At 35.7% G+C, this 19565-nt stretch overlaps 1 protein-coding gene across 3 annotated transcripts in view; it reads left to right on the top strand.

Moving 5' to 3' along the window:
• The window catches only part of DDX60 (DExD/H-box helicase 60), a 112583-nt gene that overhangs the window by 26351 nt on the left and 66667 nt on the right, over positions 1–19565 (top strand). For all 3 annotated transcript variants that reach the window (XM_050791708.1, XM_050791707.1, XM_050791709.1), the window contains 7 exons: positions 7252–7410; positions 9577–9735; positions 13133–13274; positions 14250–14405; positions 16158–16263; positions 16729–16844; positions 18069–18229. In XM_050791708.1, the coding sequence (XP_050647665.1) occupies positions 7252–7410; positions 9577–9735; positions 13133–13274; positions 14250–14405; positions 16158–16263; positions 16729–16844; positions 18069–18229 (999 nt within the window). The remainder of the gene's footprint in view (positions 1–7251; positions 7411–9576; positions 9736–13132; positions 13275–14249; positions 14406–16157; positions 16264–16728; positions 16845–18068; positions 18230–19565) is intronic.

Consider the following 19565-nt stretch of genomic DNA (forward strand, 5'->3'; position numbering starts at 1 on the left):
ATTTGTTCAGTTCTAATACACACATGAAGTTATTTTATTTTATTGATTTTGATTTTTATAGATTCAGGGAATACATGTGCAGGTTTGTTACATGAATATCTTGCATAATGTTGAAGTGTGGTTTTCTAGTGTACCCATCACCCAGTGTTGTACTCAGCAGGTAACTCTTCAGCCGTCACTCCCCTCTGACCCACCCCTTTTTGGAGCCCCCATGTCTATTATTTCCCTCTGTATAGTAATTTTGTAACTGCTAACCATACCCTGTGAGAAAAAGTCAATGATATTATAATGTTTATGTGTAGTTCTCTTTTAACTGTAGCCATAGAATATGTTAATACACTGTTTCCGAAGTTATTCAGGTTAGTGACTTTTTCATCTACCTCCTTTGGTGTGGTTATGTTATCCTTTCTTATTTAATACAGTTACATTCATTGGTTAGTGTTTGTATTTCATCTTGGGTCCCTCCCATCTATTTCCTGGTTGTTTTTAATTATGTTCATTTTGAAAGGTATGTGAAAGGTATAGGAAACATTACCACCACCACCACCACACACACACACACACACACACACACACACACACACACACACACACATATTCTGGTGTTAAACACATAGATCGTAGCATATATATATATATATTTTTGTTTTTTTGAGACGGAGTCTCGCTTTGTCCCCCAGGCTAGAGTGCAGTGGCGTGATCTCAGCTCATTGCAACATCCACCTCCCAGGTTCAAGCAATTCTCCTGCCTCAGCCGCCCACATAGCTGGGACTACAGGTGCCCGCCACCATGCCTGGCCTGTTTTTGTATTTTTAGTAGAGATGGGGTTTCACCTTGTTGGCCAGGCTGGTCTTGAACTAATGACCTCGTGATCTGCCCACCTCAGCCTCCCAAAGTGCGTGAGCCACCGCGCCCAGCCATAGCTTCTATTTTCTAGAGTGTTTTTATCATAAATGCATGAATGTTTATTAAAAGTATGGATATAATTGTATGATTCTTCCTCCTCAGTTTTATTAGTATTGTATAGGGTATTAATGATTTTCCCAGTATTGAAGCCTCTCTGTATTACTGGAATAAATCCAACTTAGTAATGGTGTATTGCTTCTTAATATGGTGTTGGATTCTGTTTACTAATATTTTGTTTAGAATTTTTGCATCAGTATGCATGAATGATATTTCTGTAATTTTGTTTCTTTGAATTGCCTTTATCTGGTTAGATGTCAGTGTGATATGTTCTTCCTAAAAAAGATTAGAATGTCTTCTCTTCTTTTTCAATATTGTGAAATAGTGTATAGATCATTGGGATTATCTAGTCTTTGAAGATCTGATAGAAATAATCTGTGAAGCTATATGGTCCTGGTGCTTTTTTGTGAGGTAGTTTATTAATTTCCTGTATTTCTTCCATGGCAATTGACTTCTTTGGGCTTGTTAACTCTAATGGGGTCACATTTAGTAATTTATTCTTCTGTGAAAATTATTGATTTCACTTAAGTTTTCAAGTGTATTTGCATTGAACTTTGTGAAGTAGGCTTTTGTGATTTATCTTCTGTTTCAATAATTACTTTCCCTATTAATTTTTATTTTGTGTATTTGTGAGTTCTCTTGTTTTTTTTCTGATCAAGTTAGCTAGTGGTTTGTCTGTTTTTAAGTTATTTAAAATCAAGAATTTTGATTTATTAATGAGATCTATTGATTTTTTAGTTTATTATGTGCTTGCTTTCATCTTTTACTTTTTTTGGTTTTTATGTTGCTGTTTCTTTTTAGATTTTTTGGGGGGCTGGGAACTTACTCATTTTAAAAATTCGTTTATTTTTATTGTTAAACATATTTAGTGAAATAAACTTTCCTCTGAATCACTGCTTTAAATATATCCCATAGATTATGCTGTAAATTGTTTTTATCATTAAAAAAAAAAATTCTGTAATTTCAGTTTGTATTTCCTTTCACCCAAGTTTGACTGAATAGAAATGTTTTTAAGTTCCAGATTAAAGCATGTTTGTGATTTTTTTTCTTTCTTTTTTTTTTTCTTTTTTTTTTGAGGCAGTCTCGCTCTGTCACCAGGACAGAGTGCAGTGGCACAATCTCGGTTCACTGCAGCCTCCGCCTCCTAGGTTCAAGTGATTCTCCTGCCTCAGCCTCCCGAGTAGCTGGGACTACAGGCTCGTATCACCACGCCCAGCTAATTTTTGTATTTTTAGTAGAGACAGGATTTCACCAAGTTGGCCAGGATGGTCTCGATCTCTTGACCTCGTGATGTGCCCACCTTGGCCTCCCAAAGTGCTGGGATTACAGGCATGAGCCACCGCACCCGGCTACATTCATAATTTTTAAAATTTCTTGTTTTTCCCACTGCCTTTATTGTATTAGGAAGATGTTAACATATAATTAATTTTTATGGATGTGCTGGGGACATTTAAGACAAATGAAGATTCCCTATCACCACAATGTAGTTTGATTTATAAGGTTTACTCTGTTCATTATGGTGGTTTAAGTCTTTTATCCCTTATTTTTTTTTTGTCCAACTGTCTCTCTTGTGTATTAAAATTTGTTATTATAGGTGAGTTTCTCTATAGAGTTTATCTTTTGTCATTTTTATTTCACAAAGTTGGTTGCCATGCTATATGTTGGATAATTTTTCATAAGGGATATCTTTTCATTATAGATTATGGCTTTTAGAATAAGACTGCTTTTCTTTTTCACATGTAATGCTTTTGAGTTTGAATTCTACTTAGCCCAATATAAAGATACTAACCTCTGCTCTCTTTTTGTTTCCATTTACCTGGTAGAATTATGTCCATTCCTTTATTTTTAGTCTTTCTGAGTCACTTTGTTTTAGTTGTGTGTCTTATATATGGAATGCGGTCCAAGTTGAAATTATTTTTTTCTTTTATAGGTAAGTCTTACATTTACTGATATGACTGATACGTTTGGTCTTGATTCTATAATATGTTATAGGCATTTATATTCCAGTGTGTTTGTTAAGTTTCTTTAATTATGAGATGTATATTCTTTGTTATTTCATTTAAACAATTTTAAACTTTGGTCTGTTTTACATGTTTCGTTATGGTAATTACCTTTGGGCTGTACCATTTTTATAAAAAGAATAATCTCAATTCTCTGTTTCCTTATTTTACCTTTCACTATGTGGTTTCTGAGGTTTTAGCTTTTCTCAGTATCCTCTAGCACTCATTTATTGTGTATAGTGGGTTTTCTTGGATTATTATTTTTAAAATATTAATTTTATTATTATTAAATTATCATTATTACTATCATTTTATTATTTATTATTTTTCATTGAGACAGAGTCTTGCTCTGTTGCCCAAGCTAAAGTGCAGTGATGTGATCTTAGCAACCTCCCTGCCTCCCTGATTCAAGCGATTCTTCCACCTCAGCCTCCCGAATAGCTGGAACTACAGGCCTGCGCCACCACACCTGTCTAATTTTTGTTAAAAGTGAGTTTTTGTCATGTTGCCCAGGCTGGTCTCGGGCTCCTGGCTCCAGCTTCCCAGAGTGCTGGGATTATAGCCACCGTGCCTGGCCCAGTTTTGTTGTTGAAAAGATGTGTAATGATAAAAATATTTTTCTGTCTTTCATTTCCCCTATTATTTTTCTGACCTTTTTTGGTTTTTATTTTATGTCATTTGGTTGTTTTCCTACCTTTCTTCATTAAATTTTATTGAGATTATTCTCCTTTGGGCATCTTGTAACTTATTCTTTATTTCTGGATAGCTTTGCATTTTCCTAAGATTATTTTGCTGAATTAATTATTTATTGTCTGCCTGCCTGCCTGCCTGCCTGCCTGCCTGCCTGCCTGCCTGCCTCCTTCCTTCCTTCCTTCCTTCCTTCCTTCCTTCCTTCCTTCCTCTCTCTCTCTCTCTCTCTCTCTTTCTTTCTTTCTTTCTTTCTTTCTTTCTTTCTTTCTTTCTTTCTTTCTAACTCTGCTTTTGTTTATCAGTTGCTGAACAAAGATCATTTTTTGGCTGGGCGCAGTGGCTCATGCCTGTAATCCCAGCACTTTGGGAGGCTGAGGCAGGTGGATCACAAGGTCAAGAGATCGAGACCATTCTCGTCAACATGGTGAAACCCCGTCTCTACTAAAAATACAAGAATTAGCTGGGCATGGTGGTGCACACCTGTAGTCCCAGCTACTCAGGAGGCTGAGGCAGGAGAATCGCTTGAAACTGGGAGGTGGAGGTTGCAGTGAGCTGAGATTGCTGAACCCAGGAGGTGGAGGTTCCAGTGGGCCCAGATTACGCCAATGCACTGCAGCCTGGCAACAGAGTGTGACTCCGTCTCAAAAAAAAAAAAAAAAAAAAAAAAAAAAAAAAGATCATTTTTTGTATGATCTCATGCTTGTTTGAGTATATCCATATTTAGAATGTAGACTTAGAGATTTCTTCTGCTTTATGGTTGCTGTTTTTATTATTACTTTCAGAGGTAATGATGAGATTTTTTCACACAATTTGTGTGAATTTTTTCCCTGCTATTATTTTTTGCAATAACTCTCTATGTACTTTCCTTTTGTTTTAATGATATTGAGGTTTGTTATAAGATACTTCAATTTAATCCAATCCAATTAATTTAATTTAATATAATTTAATTTAATGTTATCTTTTTCTGCTAGCTTGTCAGAGTCCAGGCATGTTAGTGGGGTTTTTGTTAGTTTGTTCATTTATTTGTTTTGGTAGTGGGCGAGTGGTTTTGAATCTTCAGATTATCTGCTTTTCTTCTGACTTGCAGAGCCCTCAAATTCTTCTTTGTCTTCTTTTACCCTTTCGCCACTTAGTTGCCGAAGGATACTTCTTCCTTTTTTTAAAGCTTCCTTTTCTTTCCCAAAGCTGCTTTCAGAAAATTGTCCCCTTAGGTAGTTCCTATCTTTCAAATAGTCTCCATTCTTTTTAAAAATTTTAAATTAAAAAAAATTTTTTTGATTGACATATCGTAACTATATATTTATGAAGTACAATGTTTTGTTTTGATATATGTATACAATATGACATGATTACATGGAGCTAATTAACATATCCATCACCTTGCTTACCTATCATTTTTCATTGTAAGACATTTGAAATTTATGCACTTATTTTGAGATATATGACATTATTATTGGTTGTAGTCATCCTGCTGTATAATAGATCTCAAATCCCATTCCTCTTTTTTATCTGAAAGTTTGTACCCTTGGATCAGCAAGTCTCCATTTCTCCCCTCACCCCCTGAAGAGAAGAGTTTCTCTTCTCTATCTCTATGAGTTCAACTTTGTTAGATTCTACATGTAAGTGAGATCATTTGGTATTTGGCTCTTTGTCTTGGCTTATTTCATCTAGCATAATTCATGTTGTTTCATTCATGTTGTTGAAAATGACAGGATTTCTCCCCATTTTAAATGTTCGATAGTATTCCATTGTGTATATATACTTCGTTTTCACTGTCCGTTCATCTGTTGATAAACACTTAGGTTAATCCATGTCTTGATTTTGTGAACAATGTGTCAATGAACATGGGAGTGCAGATATCCCTTCAACATACTGTTACAAGAAAAACTTCAGCTGAATTAAATTTAAAGGAGTTTAATTGAGCAATGAACGATTCACATATCAGGCAGCCCCCAGAATCACAGCAGATTCAGAAAGACTCCAGGGTGCCTCGTGGTCAGAACAAACTTATAGACAAAAAATATAAAGTGACATACAGGAATTGAAAGTGAGGTACAGAACAGCTGGATTGGTTACAACTCTGCTTTTGCCTTATTTGAACACAATTTGAATGCTCAGCACTGTATGAGTGGTTGAAGTATGGCTGCTTGGATCGGCCAAGACAGTGATTGTTACAGGAACATACTCGTAAACTGGGTTCTCTATCTTGTCTACCTATTAAGTTACGTTGCAATTTATCCACAAGGATTCAAATATGAAGTACGAAGTCCTTCTCAAGCCATATTTAGTTTGCTTTAACCATACTAATTTCAGTTCCTTTGGATACATACCCAGACATGGGATTACTGGGTTGTATGGTAGTTCTAATTTTAGTTTTTTGAGGAAGTTTCATACCGTTTTCCATAACGGCTATACTGATTTACATTCCTACCAGCAATGTATTAGAGTTCTTTTTTCTCTGCTTCCTCTCTGACACTTGTTATCTCTCATCTTTTTGACTAAAGCCCTTCTGACAGATGTGAGGTGATATCTCATTGTAGTTTTAATTTGCACTTGCCTAATGATTGGAATAATTAGTAGCACTGAGCGTATCTTTCATGTACCTATTGGCCATTTGGTTTTTTGTTTGTTTGTGTGTTTTTAGTAATGTCTGTCCAGGTCCTTTATCTATTTTTAAATTGGATCATTTGTTTTCTTACTATTGAGTTTGAGTTGTTTCTATACTTTAGATCTTAACTCCTCATTAAATGTATGGTTTGCCTGGGTGCAGTGGCTCATACCTGTAATCCCAGCACTTTGGGAGGCCTAGGTGGATGGATCATTTGAGATGAGGAGTTTGAGATCAGCCGGGCTGACATGGTGAAACCCCATCTATACTGAAAATACAAACATTAGCTGGGCGGTAGTGGCACGTGCCTGTAATCCTAGCTACTTGGGAGGCTGAGGCAGGAGAATCGCTTGAGCCTGGGAGGCAGAGATTGCAGTGAGCTGAGATCGGGCCACTACACTCCAGTCTAGGTGATAGAGTGAGACCCCGTCTCTAAATAAATAAATAAATAAATGTATGGTTTGCAAAATCTGTGGGCTGCCTCTGTTTCATTTGTTGTGCAGAAGATGTTTACTTTGATACTATCCCATTTGGCTATTTTTGCTTTTGTTGCCTGTGCTTTTGTGGCCGTATCCAAAATATCATTGCCCAGGTCGATGTTGTGGAGCTTTCCTCGTATGTTTTCTTCTAGTAGTTTTACGCTTTCAAGTCTTATATTTAAGTCTTTAATCCATTTTGGGATGCTTTTTGTATATGGTATGAGGATCTAATTTCATTGTTTCTCTCGTTATACAGTGAGCTCTTTTATTCTATGTACACAGGTTTCCTTTCATCTCAGAACAATTTTATCATTTCTTTTTTTTAACTTTAAGTTCAGGGGTACCTGTATAGGATTTTTATGGAGATAAACTTGGGTCATGGGGGTTTGCTGTACAGATTATTTTGTCACGCATGTATTAAGCCAAGTAGTACCCACTAGTAAGATCACTTACGAACAAAAATATTTTTCTAAATAGCATGACACGTTACAAGTTTTTTTTCTTTGACAGGCACACGAGACTGTATCTATGCTTACACAAGTCTGGCCAGAAGGATCTGACATTCGGCGTGTCTTTTGTGTTACCTCATGCTCATTATCCTTGAGAATGTACCATCGCTTTTTAGGAAACAGAGAGCCCTCCTCTGGTCAGGAAACTGAGATCCAACAGGTGTGGTTGTTATAACTTTACTGAGAAATACTATTTCTCTCCACTTTTGAAATTTTGTTGATTTGTATCTTTCATTTCCTCTATTTGGTACTTCATGTTTTTCTCTTATTTATATAAACTTCAAAAAATAAAACTGAAACTTGTGTCTATCAGGAAACACTTACTGTGCCATTAAATGATTTAATGTTTTACTATGTGGATGTTTCACTTAGTATATATTTAGTCTAAATCATCCAAAAGAAAACGAAACAAGACAGGGTATTAGCACTTGGCGGAGGCCTAATATGCTACTGTGTTTTGGGCTTTTTGTATGCATTGTGCCATTAATCCTCACAACAGCATTGAGAGAAAGGCATTAGTACTCCCATTCCACCTACGAGAACACTGAAGTTCAAATAGTCCAGGTAACGTTTTTCAAACCAAAGGTACTAAATAGCAGTGTGGATTGAGCTCAGGTCCATCTTGTGCAGGTTCCACAATACCAAACTGCTTTTTTTTTTTTTTTTTGAGACTGAGTCTCGCTCTGTCGCCTAGGCTGGAGTGCAGTGGCTCGATCTCGGCTCACTGCAAGCTCGGCCTCCCGGGTTCACGCCATTCTCCTGCCTCAGCCTCCCGAGTAGCTGGAACTTACAGGCGCCCACCACCACGCCCGGCTAATTTTTTTGTATTTTTAGTAGAGACGGGGTTTCACCGTGTTAGCCAGGATGGTCTCGATCTCCTGACCTCGTGATCCGCCCGCCTCGACCTCCCAAAGTGCTGGGATTACAGGCGTGAGTCACCGCGCCCGGCCCCAAACTGTCTTTTAAAAGAACATTCCTACTGTAGCGTCTTGGCATCATCCTAGCTGGAGAGATACTAAAGTTTTTAACCTTCTTTATGGTCAGTAGGGTCCATTCAGAATCTGTTGGCCAGTCTGGATTCTTTCCCCCAATATACAGTTGTCTCTACGTATATGTGCTTATGGACGTGCATGTTTACACATACACACACACACACACACACACACACACAGACGCATGTGTATACATACTATTCTGTATACAATCTACCTACTGTGGGATTCTTGGCTAAAGATTTATATTAAAGAGAAATGAAGTTTCTGAACATTTCAGAAATGTTCAGGGCTCATATCTTTTACTTAGCATCCTTATAATTGTTTTTCCAATTATCAGACTGAATATATTTTTAGTGAAACATTTTTTCATAACTAGACATAGTATTTTAAATCACACTCACAAAGATGATACTAAGTCAAATCTGCCTCTCTGGAATTTCTAATGATTAGACTCTATTTGGCCTTCTGGAGGTGCCCTGATGAAATCTTACACTTGTTTTGTTGACAGCTCTGCAAATGTTTGAAGATAGCTATGACGTTCTTGTCCCATGATGTCAGATGTGTCCACTTCTTTACCTGTGTTCTCGCAGGGCAGATTTTTCAGATATATTACCATCCTGGTGTCCTTGCCCTGGTCGTTTTCAATATTACATTTAAAATATGATGCCTTGGATGGAATAGAGCATTTAATGTGTGACTCCATCAAGGTAGAGGCCTGTGAAAATACAACTTCATTAGTTGCTTGATCAGCTCACGTAGAGTTCGGCTTAACTAAAAATCCTGAAAAATGTTTTATTTTAAGTGCTATTCAGCTGGCAGCTTCCCGTTCCACTTACCTCACATCTGTATAAATGCAGTAGAGTTTATGTTATAAAGAAAAGGAAAGTTAAAAAATGTAGAATGAAAAATGTAATGATTCAGCTGGGCACAGTGGCTCACACCAGTGATCCTAGCACTTTGGGAGGCCGAGGCGGGTGGGTTACCTGAGGTCAGGAGTTCGAGACCAGCCTGGCCATGGTGAAACCCCACCTCTACTAAAAATACAAAAATTAGCTGGGCATGGTGGCAGGTACCTATAATCCCAGCTACTCGGGAGGCTGAGGCAGGAGAATCACTTGAACCTGGGGTCGGAGGTTGCCGTGAGCTGAGATTGTGCCACTTCACTCCAGCCTGGTTGAAAAAGCAAAACTCTGTCGCAAAAAAAAAAAAAAAAAGGAATAATTCATGATTTCTGCACAGCAAAGGTGGCTGCCAGCTTCTGTGGTCCTACATGCTTATTATCCAGTGTCACATCCTGCTGTTCTCCGGCTTACCTTCTTTATTTTATTCAGGTGAACAGTAACTGCTTAACCCTGCAGGAGATGGAAGATTTGTGTAAACTGCACTGTCTCACTGTGGTTTTTCTACTCCATCTGCCTCTTTCTCAAAGAGCTTGTGCTAGAGTCGTCACTTCCCATTGGGCTAAGGACATGAAGCCTTTATTACAAATGGTAAATGGATTCTTTATTAGTTTACTATTTTTGTGTTTTGAATGTTTGGTAGATAAAAACTGCAGTAACTTTCAAAATTCCCTTTTTTGGGACTACTGTTAGCCCCCTGAGGGCTATGAAAATTTAATGGGCTACATCAATCACTTTCCAATTTCAGCATCTATGTTTAGGAGAACTAACAAATAGCATAATATAGATCTAACCTAAGGAAAAAGCCTCTCTGTTTTTCCTTAGTTAAATCTCTGCCAAGATCAGATTTTTGTGTTATCAACCATAGTTGATGGTTGGTGATTATGGTGGTTTAAGAGGAACTGAAGAAATCAATGTAGTGGTTTATTACTTTCAACTGTTATAGAGAATATTTAGAGACAATTTGGAGACTTTAGGAAACTAGAAGCAAAAACAGAAGAAAAACTTCCCTGGAGGACCACCACTTTAATCAATGCGGATAACTGTTAACATTTTGGTTTATTCTTTTTATTTTAAATGCATATATTTTTCTGATGTTTTATTGTTTCTTATATTGGAGCTCTCTATATATACCTATATATTTTTTCCTTCATGTTTTTCTATTTTCTTTCACAATATTAGGATCATTTTTTAATGGCTACTAGTTATCTTTTAGTACCATGGTTTACTTACCCATTTCTCTATTATGGAATATTTAGAAGACTTTGATGGTTATATTATAGATGCTGTTATTCTCTTTGTATATAAGCCTTTTTCTTTAATTTGGGGTTATTGATTTTGGCTTGAGAGCTAGAAATGGGATTAAAGGAACAATTGGCATGAACTTTTTTTAAGGATCATGATACGTATACTGAAAATGTTCAACAAAAGCATTTTATGACCAATTAAGTAGGAAGCCAGTCCACAAACATTTAGTGCATTGTGCTAATTGCTGGAATAGAGTGAGAAAAATAAAAACATATTTACCCTTCCCACTCCAACCCCTTCATACAGCTACATTTTCCAGAGAAGACAGATACTAAATTTTAAAAGTAATTATAAGGACAGAACCATAGAATGCTTTATAATCTGATAATAATGAGATCCAACGTAGTCTGAAAACAATGGTTCTTCTTAAGAAAGAAAGAGAGGTGGGGCACAGTGGCTCACGCCTGTAATCCCAACACTTTGGGAGGCTGAGGTGGGTGGATCACAAGGTCAGGAGATTGAGACCATCCTGGCTAACATGGTGAAACCCCATCTCTACTAAAAAAATACAAAAAAATTAGACAGGCATGGTGGCGGGCACCTGTAGTCCCAGCTACTCAGGAGACTGAGGTAGGAGAATGGCATGAACCTGGGAGGCAGAGGTTGCAGTGATCCGAGATTGCGCCACTGCACTCCAGCCTGGGAGACAGAGTGAGACTCCGTCTCAAAAAAAAAAAAAAGAAAGAAATGAAGGGAAATGAAGTGACCCAATCCCAAGTCCTGGAGGAAGAGAAGGAGTTAGCAGCATGGAGAGAAGATGAAACTGGATTCTAGGGCATGAAGCAGCATGTGTAATTATCCTGAGGATGGCATAACCGAGGAACTGAGATACATCTGTCATAGCAGGGGTAGGAAAAATATGGGAAAGTGATGAAGCTGAAGAGGCAGGTAAGAGACAAGTCACATAGGATTCTGTAGGCCCTGTTAAGAGAATGGAGATGTGACTTGATAGAAGCACAATGAGGATCCACTGGATGATTTCAAATAGATGAGTGGCATTTGAATTTGCAAAAACTTTCCCTGGCTTGCAATGCAGAGAGTGCATTGGAGAGGCAAAACGGGGGATTTGGGGAAATTAGGTGGCTATTACCTCAGTCATGTAAGTGTAGATGGTATTAGGGACCAGCAAGAGGTAAGTAAGGATGAATAGCAGTGGGCAATTTTAAAAGTTATTTAAGGTGAAGAATGACAAGTTTAGTGTTTGAGTGTGGGAAATTAGAGAAAGGAAGGAGTCAAATAATTCCTAGACCCCTGGCTTTGCATTTGTGGGGATGCTGCCATTGTATGAAGGGCATGTTGGTGGGGAAGGATCGTGAGTTTCTTTTTTGGAAATGTCAAGTTTAAAGTGCCAAAGAAATGTCCACATGGAGATATCTAGTAAACAATTTGAAATAATGGTTTGGACTTAGAAGGGTGGAATGGGCTGGAGATAAAGTTTAGGAATCATTACTCTATGGATGTTAATTGAGGCTCTGCTAAGACATGAAATTATTTTGGAAGAGAGATATGGTAAGAGAGCTGAGGACAGGGAGCTCAAATATTCCAATATTAAACACATAATTATGGGTTGAGACACTGGCAAAATACACCGAAAAGGAACTACTTAGATAAATGGGAATAAAATCAAGGAGAATGGGTTTTCCTGAAGGTCAAAGGAACTGGGCAGTTCAAAAGGTGGATGTGGTTAATAGTATCAGCTGCTATAGAAGACTGCAATAGGTTGAGGACTGAAAATACGTTGGTTTTAATGAAACGGAGCTCACTGTTGATCATAATTAAGAGACTAAGGTCTAGGTTATACTTTTAGCTAACAGAAAACATTAGTTTTTAATTACACATAACAATGATCCTCTTATGTCCTCATTTTGCAAAGGAAAAACTTGGACTCAGCTATGTGGTCCATGAGCACAGCTAATGAATGATCAAGTTGAGATCTGACTTCACTCTGTCCACCTTCCAAATATTTGCCCTGTGGAGTAACAGCTGATCAGCCCATAGTCAGCCATCCTTCCTGCCTTTCCCATACTCCATGCCTGATTTTTGGTAACACTCTGTAGCGCGAAGTGTAATTTCATGTAGCCTCTAATCTTTTCACAATAAAAGAAATTTTTGACATTTTTTGAGGCCTGTTGAGAAAGCAACTAAGCAAATTGTAGAAGGGATCGTTCCATGAGGTTTACTCTGAATCTTGAAGCATGAAGACCAACCAGGTAGGTGGATGGGAATCTTAAAAGTTTGAAGGATTCAGCATCTTCTAGTTCCCTGAACACTCAAACACATTTTTTAAAAATGCTCTTTTGACCTAAAAGTTAAAACTGAACATATTAAAATCTAAATAAAGAACAGAAGCACATTTCAAAGCAGAAGTATTTCTGTAGCTTTGGGATTCTATCTGTGGGTAACAGTGTGAGAAAAATACTATTTTAAGAGTCAAATGCAGATTTCCTTGATTCAGGATAAATAACTATACAAAATGCATTTTTGGATCAGTTTTTATTTTATTTTATGCTTTAATTCCTTAAGGTGTAAAGCATTCACCATTACCCAGCCTGAATGGGCTTACATTAACAAGAATTGGAATGACCCTGCCCACTGCCTTTCAGTTCAAAAGCATATGAACCCTATAGTTTATTGCTAATATGAGTATTGCCAATAATTTAGTTTTCTTTTCAATTTTCAGAAAAAATGGTGTGAATATTTCATCTTAAGAAATATACATACTTTTGAATTTTGGAATCTGAATTTAATTCACCTTTCTGACTTAAGTGATGAGCTTTTGTTGAAGAATATTGCTTTTTACTATGAAAATGAAAATGTAAAAGGTACCATCTCAGTATATTATAATCATTATACTTCCATCCACAGATAAACTTTATAAGGAATTTAAAACTACAAAATAATTTTTCTGTACTTCCAACATATAACATAGCAATTATTTTCATCTTTGTTCACATATGTATGTAATATTTTAGTTGCAGTCAGAGGGAATGCTGTATTTTAAAATATGTTTTTCACTTAATATTACATTGAAAGTATTTCAGGAGAAAATATATGTTTGTGTGTCCAGCATTTTCAGTTAATTTCAAAAGTTGAACTTTTCATTTAAATGTGTGCATAATATTTCTTCATAAAATTTAATTAGTTTAATTATTTCACTACTATTGAGATATTTAGGAAATTTAATTTTTTTCTAAAAGATAAGGCTAATTTATATGTTTTTATGTGCAATTTGTTTTTCTTTCCTTAAAATCTTTTCTTAGGGTAAGGTTTCTGATGTTTCCTAATAGTAAAACCAAACGATACAAAACAAAAACATATTTGGACAGAACTCTAACTGATTGAACATTATTGAAGCTTTGACCACTGTGATGTGGTTCCTTCATATTGTAATCATTGTAATGAATTAACTGCATATAAACTTAACAATCCTTTACCAATTTTCTCATCTCTCAAAAATTAAAGTTTTTATTCTGTTTTGTTGGTTGTAAAGTTATGTGTGGCATAACATTTTTATTACTTTAAAGAGAAGTTAAATGTTCATGATGCATTTTGTGAGATAATATACTTACGAAGTTAATACTTAGTTATTAAAATGAAAAACAAGATAAACTTTACGATCTGTATCTCGTAGTCAACACTAGTGACCATTTTCATTTATGTCCAGTGTGGAAGTCACCAAAAATTTCACTATGTGGAAAGTATTTCAGAATTCCATGAATTTACTCAAAATGTGACTAATGATTCTTTGTGTGGGTGTGGATGGCTTCTACTATTTAGTGTTTTTAATTGTTATGTAGGCCTACATTTGAATTTGGGAGATACCATTATGAAAGATTATGAATATCTCTGGAATACCGTATCAAAGTTGGTCAGAGACTTTGAGGTTGGACAGCCATTTCCTCTGAGAACAACAAAATTTCGTTTTCTTGAAAAGAAACCATCACCAATCAAAGGTAATAAATTTCTCAATTAATCTGAAATGAAAACATTATTCCTCTGAAAATGTTTAGGAAATACCACTAATTCAATGCTGCAAGTATAAATAATTTTCTGGCACTTTAATTTTAATAATAAAAATAAATTACCTTTATTCTTATATCCTTGGAGTGGTATGCTATGACTATAATTATGAAGATTTACATTTTGCTTATAATTAATATTGTTTCAATTAAAAAACACAGCCAAATATATGTGACTTCCGTTTCTAGCAATATGGCAGTTATAGCTCAACAGAAAAATCTCTTTGTGTAAAGCACTTGAGATGCTGAATAAGAGACACCAAACATCTTTTTATATCATTATAGCTAAGCTCAAAACATCCTAGGGGCTGAAAAATTTAGGGAAGGCCACATGGGCTCTCTGCCTCTTTTAAGCAGCAAGTCGCAGGGGCTTAAATAAGAAAGGATCCGAACAAACACAGGAACAGGGAGCACCAGGAGGATCCCGGGCAGAGCAATGGTGGTTTACCTGGAATCATGAACCAGACATTCAATAGAATACAAAGTCATTCATTTGTCTATTATCATCATATACATGATATGTAATATCTATCTATCTATCTGTCTGTCTCGTGTGTGTGTGTGTATAAAATCAAAGAGGACCCAAAAGAATACTGTAGTCATATCAAATAATTTCCTTACCATCTGTATTTTCCCTACTTCTTTTTTATTTCATTTCATGAAAGTCTATATATATGTGTATGTATATGTATATAGATATATAATCTCTGAGGCTTCCATCGTCAAACTCTTTGTCTTATAATAAGGAATAATAAAAGGAATTCACATTTGAAAATAAAAGGCATAGGTATTTTTCTTAATCTTCCTTCCTTCCTCCCTCCCTCCCTCCTTCCCTCCCTCCCTGCTTGCCTGCCTTTCTTTTTCTTTCTTTCTTTCTTTCTTTCTTTCTTTCTTTCTTTCTTTCTTTCTTTCTTTCTTTCTTTCTTTCTTTCTTTCTTTCTTTCTTTCTTTCTTTCTTTCTTTCTTTCTTTTTCTTTCTTTTTTCTTTTTTTCTTTCTCTTTCTTTTTCTTTCTTTCTCTCTCTCTTTCTTTCTTTCTTTCTTTCTTTCTTTCTTTCTTTCTTTCTTTCTTTCTTTCTTTCTTTCTTTCTTTCTTTCTTTCTTTCTTTCTCCTTCGCTCCTTCCTTCCTTCCATCTTTCCTCCTTCCTCCTTCCCTCCCTACCTCCCTCCTTTCTTTCTCTTTCTTTCTTTCATTCTTTGCCCTTCCCTTCCCTCCTTCCTTCCTTCCTTCCTTCCTTCCTTCCTTCCTTCCTTCCTTCCTTCCTTCCTTCCTTCCTTCCTTCCTTCCTTCCTTCCATCCTTCCTTCCTTTCCTTCCTTCCTCCCTCCCTCCCTCCCTCCCTTCCTTCTTTCCATCTACCTGCCTATTTGATTTATCCATCTATCATCTGTCTGCTTACCCATCCATGCAACCATCCATCCACCCATCCATGCATCCATTCACCTACCCATCCCCCATGCGTATCCACATATATGCCAAAATGTTGTCTAATTCTTTACACTCTACTGTGTTCCAAAGTGTTTTACTGTGGGAAAAAACTTTATGAGAAGGGCTGAACTTGATACATGTAAATAAGATTAATGTAAAATGTTTTTAATGTGAGTTTTAGAAAATAATATGTAATATTCCTGTCTGAAAGTTTTACATTTGACCTTGTCTCAATTTTTTTTGTTTGTTTGTTTACAGACAGCGCCAATGAAATGGTGCCCAATTTGGGTTTTATTCCAATGTCATCTTTTGTGGTTGATAAATTTGCTGGAGATATTTTGAAAGATTTGCCTTTTCTAAAGAGGTATAAGACCAAAACTGTGCCTCAATAAATACTTGTATGGAATACATGAGTTACTCAACAAGGATTATTTGAAATGCAGATGATTAGAGTACATTACATGTAGTATGTGTTTGTAATACATAATGAATTTAAAATCAAAATTTTCAATGCCTTTTGGCCATTACTATGTAAAAATCTGTATAGTTTTTAATCTTAGAATAAGTCACTATAGCTGCATATTTTAAATTAATGAATTAATGAATGCATATTAATTGATATTGATGAGACTGTCAGAGACATGGAGTAGATTTTGATTTATTAAACCTCTAATAAACTTCTCTTTGGATTCTACCACCCACATCATATTGCAGAAAGAAGAAGGGGAGCTATGATTTTCAAAAAATATTATAAAATAAAATCTGTGCTATGTTATATTTAGAAGTGTGCAATTTAAAATATGCTTTTTTTTTTTTTTTTGTCTCGCAGTGATGATCCTATTGTTACTTCACTGGTTAAACAAAAGGAATTTGATGAACTTGTGCACTGGCATTCTCATAAACCCCTGAGTGATGATTATGACAGGTCCAAGTGTCAGTTTGATGGTGAGCTCTGTGACTCTAGTGAAATAAATTTAAATCTACTTTACTCTCTGCCTTTTGTTTTATAGTGGAAAATTATATCATGAGACACAAATTAAATTTTTTTGAATAAAAATTGTCTACAAGATATTCAGATGTGCATTGGGAAAAATGGTAATGAAAAATTCTCTTTTTCTTCATTGACAGTCATATGCATGTAGATATGTATGTGTTTTAGGAGGAAGTGCTGGAAGTTGTTTTAAGGAAAGATGGTTTGTAGTTTAAGCAATGTATGTATTCCTTGGAGTCAAATATATTGAGACCATAGTATTTCAAGCAATTTTAACTGTTTCATACCACCCGATTGGCTGCATGTAATAAGCACCAGAATATTCTATCTGCCTTCATGCTCAGGGTGGTTGAAACTACAAAAGGAGGCCCATGAAACCGCTAACAGTGGATCAACAGAGACTGAATTTAGGATCTTGTCTTCATCTCAACTTTCTGTATCCCTATGCTTACCCCCAGCCCCCTTAGAGTTGACAAAACTTACTCTGAGAATAACCTAGGAGTAGGCATATCAAGTATGCTCGTATGAAGTACTTATTAGCCTGGGTATGTAAAAAATGACCAAGATATTGGGGGGATACTTTAGATGAACCATTAACATGCTTCAGAGTGGTTTGGTTTGATGTATATATTTACAGACATAGAAAAATTAGCTTAGTTATTTCATTTCTGTGAGTATTATGGAGGTAAGAGAGTAAGGCATACCTTGATTACTGGGACTTCTTACGTTATGAGATTTTACCATTTCAGCTGCCATGCTCTGGGCTCTGGCTCTGTGGCTATGGTCTGGAGTAAGGATTTTTTCTATCCAGTGATGCAAGAAGCCAGAATATCTTAGACAGTTGTCTTCTTGCCTCTGCCTCTACCTTCTTCTTAAACTAATTCACAGAGCAGAGGACATACGTAATGCCTGGAATCTGTCATTTTTATTGTTGCACCCTGATACTTGATTTAGGAGGTAGACCATAAAAGTGTGTTTTGTCACTTCCACCCTTTGAATAAGAGAAAGAATTATTATCCATAGATAACTTGATTTTACATTCTCTCTTTAAGAAAGATAATAAGATTAAATTACTTTTCCACTAATTTAACTAATGGATGTGGGATAATATGAAGGATTGATGAGAATGCTATTGAAAAACTATAATAAAGTTACATTTGAAGTCTTTTCTTTTTCAGAAAAATCTAGAGACCCTCGTGTTCTTAGATCTGTGCAAAAGTATCATGTTTTCCAGCGGTTTTATGGGAATTCATTAGAAACAGTCTCTTCGAAAATCATCGTGACTCAAACTATTAAGTCAAAGAAGGATTTTAGTGGGCCCAAGAGCAAAAAGGCACACGTAAGTTCTATATATTGTATCAAATTAAAAAAAATTTCTTTTTCTTTTCTCAAGTTGATATTTGTTATCCCTTTGGTGGTTTCTTTTTATATAATGCTTTTTCTTTATTTATATATATATGCATGTATTTTTATATATGATTACTTATTCTTTTACCTCTTGCTGAAAAAGCCTAACCTGCATAAAAAAGTTGTAATGGTATTCTATACATAACGTATGTATCTATTTGAAGAATAATTAAGTGACTAAAGTTTTGAGTTTAGAAATTTTAAACTAACATTAAAAATATAGTTGTTCATTAGTTAATGACAGTGAAAATCTTTTTCATATAGGTAGTAAAAATAGATATGAAATGTTTGTCTACTTTTTTCTAAATTATAAAGAGTGTTTACACTTTTCCAAAGTATTTAAATGATTGATCAGTCCACCACATTTTGTGAGTGGAAGGTTAGAACTCTCCATTTCCTCTTTCTGTGTGGGTTGGACTCCTGCAACCTTACCTTTTTCTTTCTTGGGATGTCGTTTTCTACTCTTTTCCCAGGAGACATAACTGTGGAATGGAATACAAGGAGTAAATAAGAAAAGTTCCAATCTATTTCTGGAATAATAATACTAATAGTTTATGATCTAAAATTATCATAATCCTGCAACATTAATGTCTAAGTACAGATATTTTTATATTAAAACAGAATTTTCTGATTATTTGACTTTAGAGACAGGTCATAAAGGTTTCCATCTTAAACAAATGGAAAAGTCGTCAGGCTTTAGTATCTTTCTGTGGGCCTCAAAGTTGGGGATTTGGTAATGGCATTTATTTTCACAAAAAGTTTCTCTCGAGATGAAAGGTTTTAATATATTAGAGAAAGTACCAACTTAACAAAACCAATCACAAATAAAGATATTTGTCACATATCTACCTTAACAAATTGAAATAAATATGGTGAAGTTATCAGGAATGAAACATATAAAGACCTCAAAAAATATTTTTATTCTCACTTCTGAATAATTACTTTTGTGAACATTTTGGCAAGATCAGGAAAATGTGCATCTCTTTGTCAAGCCTTCAGTGGACATTTCAGAACTCCCAGAGACAGATAGTTCATCAGTTCAAGGACTTATCAAAAAAGCTCTTGTATTTTCTACTCAAGATAACATCAAAAAATAATCACAAATTACTCTAAAAGGTTCTCAGATGTTCTATGAAGGCTCTATTTTTCAACTGCTTCAAAAGTTTAAGCAGTTGGGCTGTCCCATCTTTTGTTTTAAGAGCCAAATAGAAGCCTCTCTGAGCCCAACTATGTGATCATTGTTTCTCTCCTCCTTTTCATTTTTGTAG

This window comes from Macaca thibetana, chromosome 5 (assembly GCF_024542745.1).
Source record: "Macaca thibetana thibetana isolate TM-01 chromosome 5, ASM2454274v1, whole genome shotgun sequence".
Taxonomy (NCBI): domain Eukaryota; kingdom Metazoa; phylum Chordata; class Mammalia; order Primates; family Cercopithecidae; genus Macaca; species Macaca thibetana.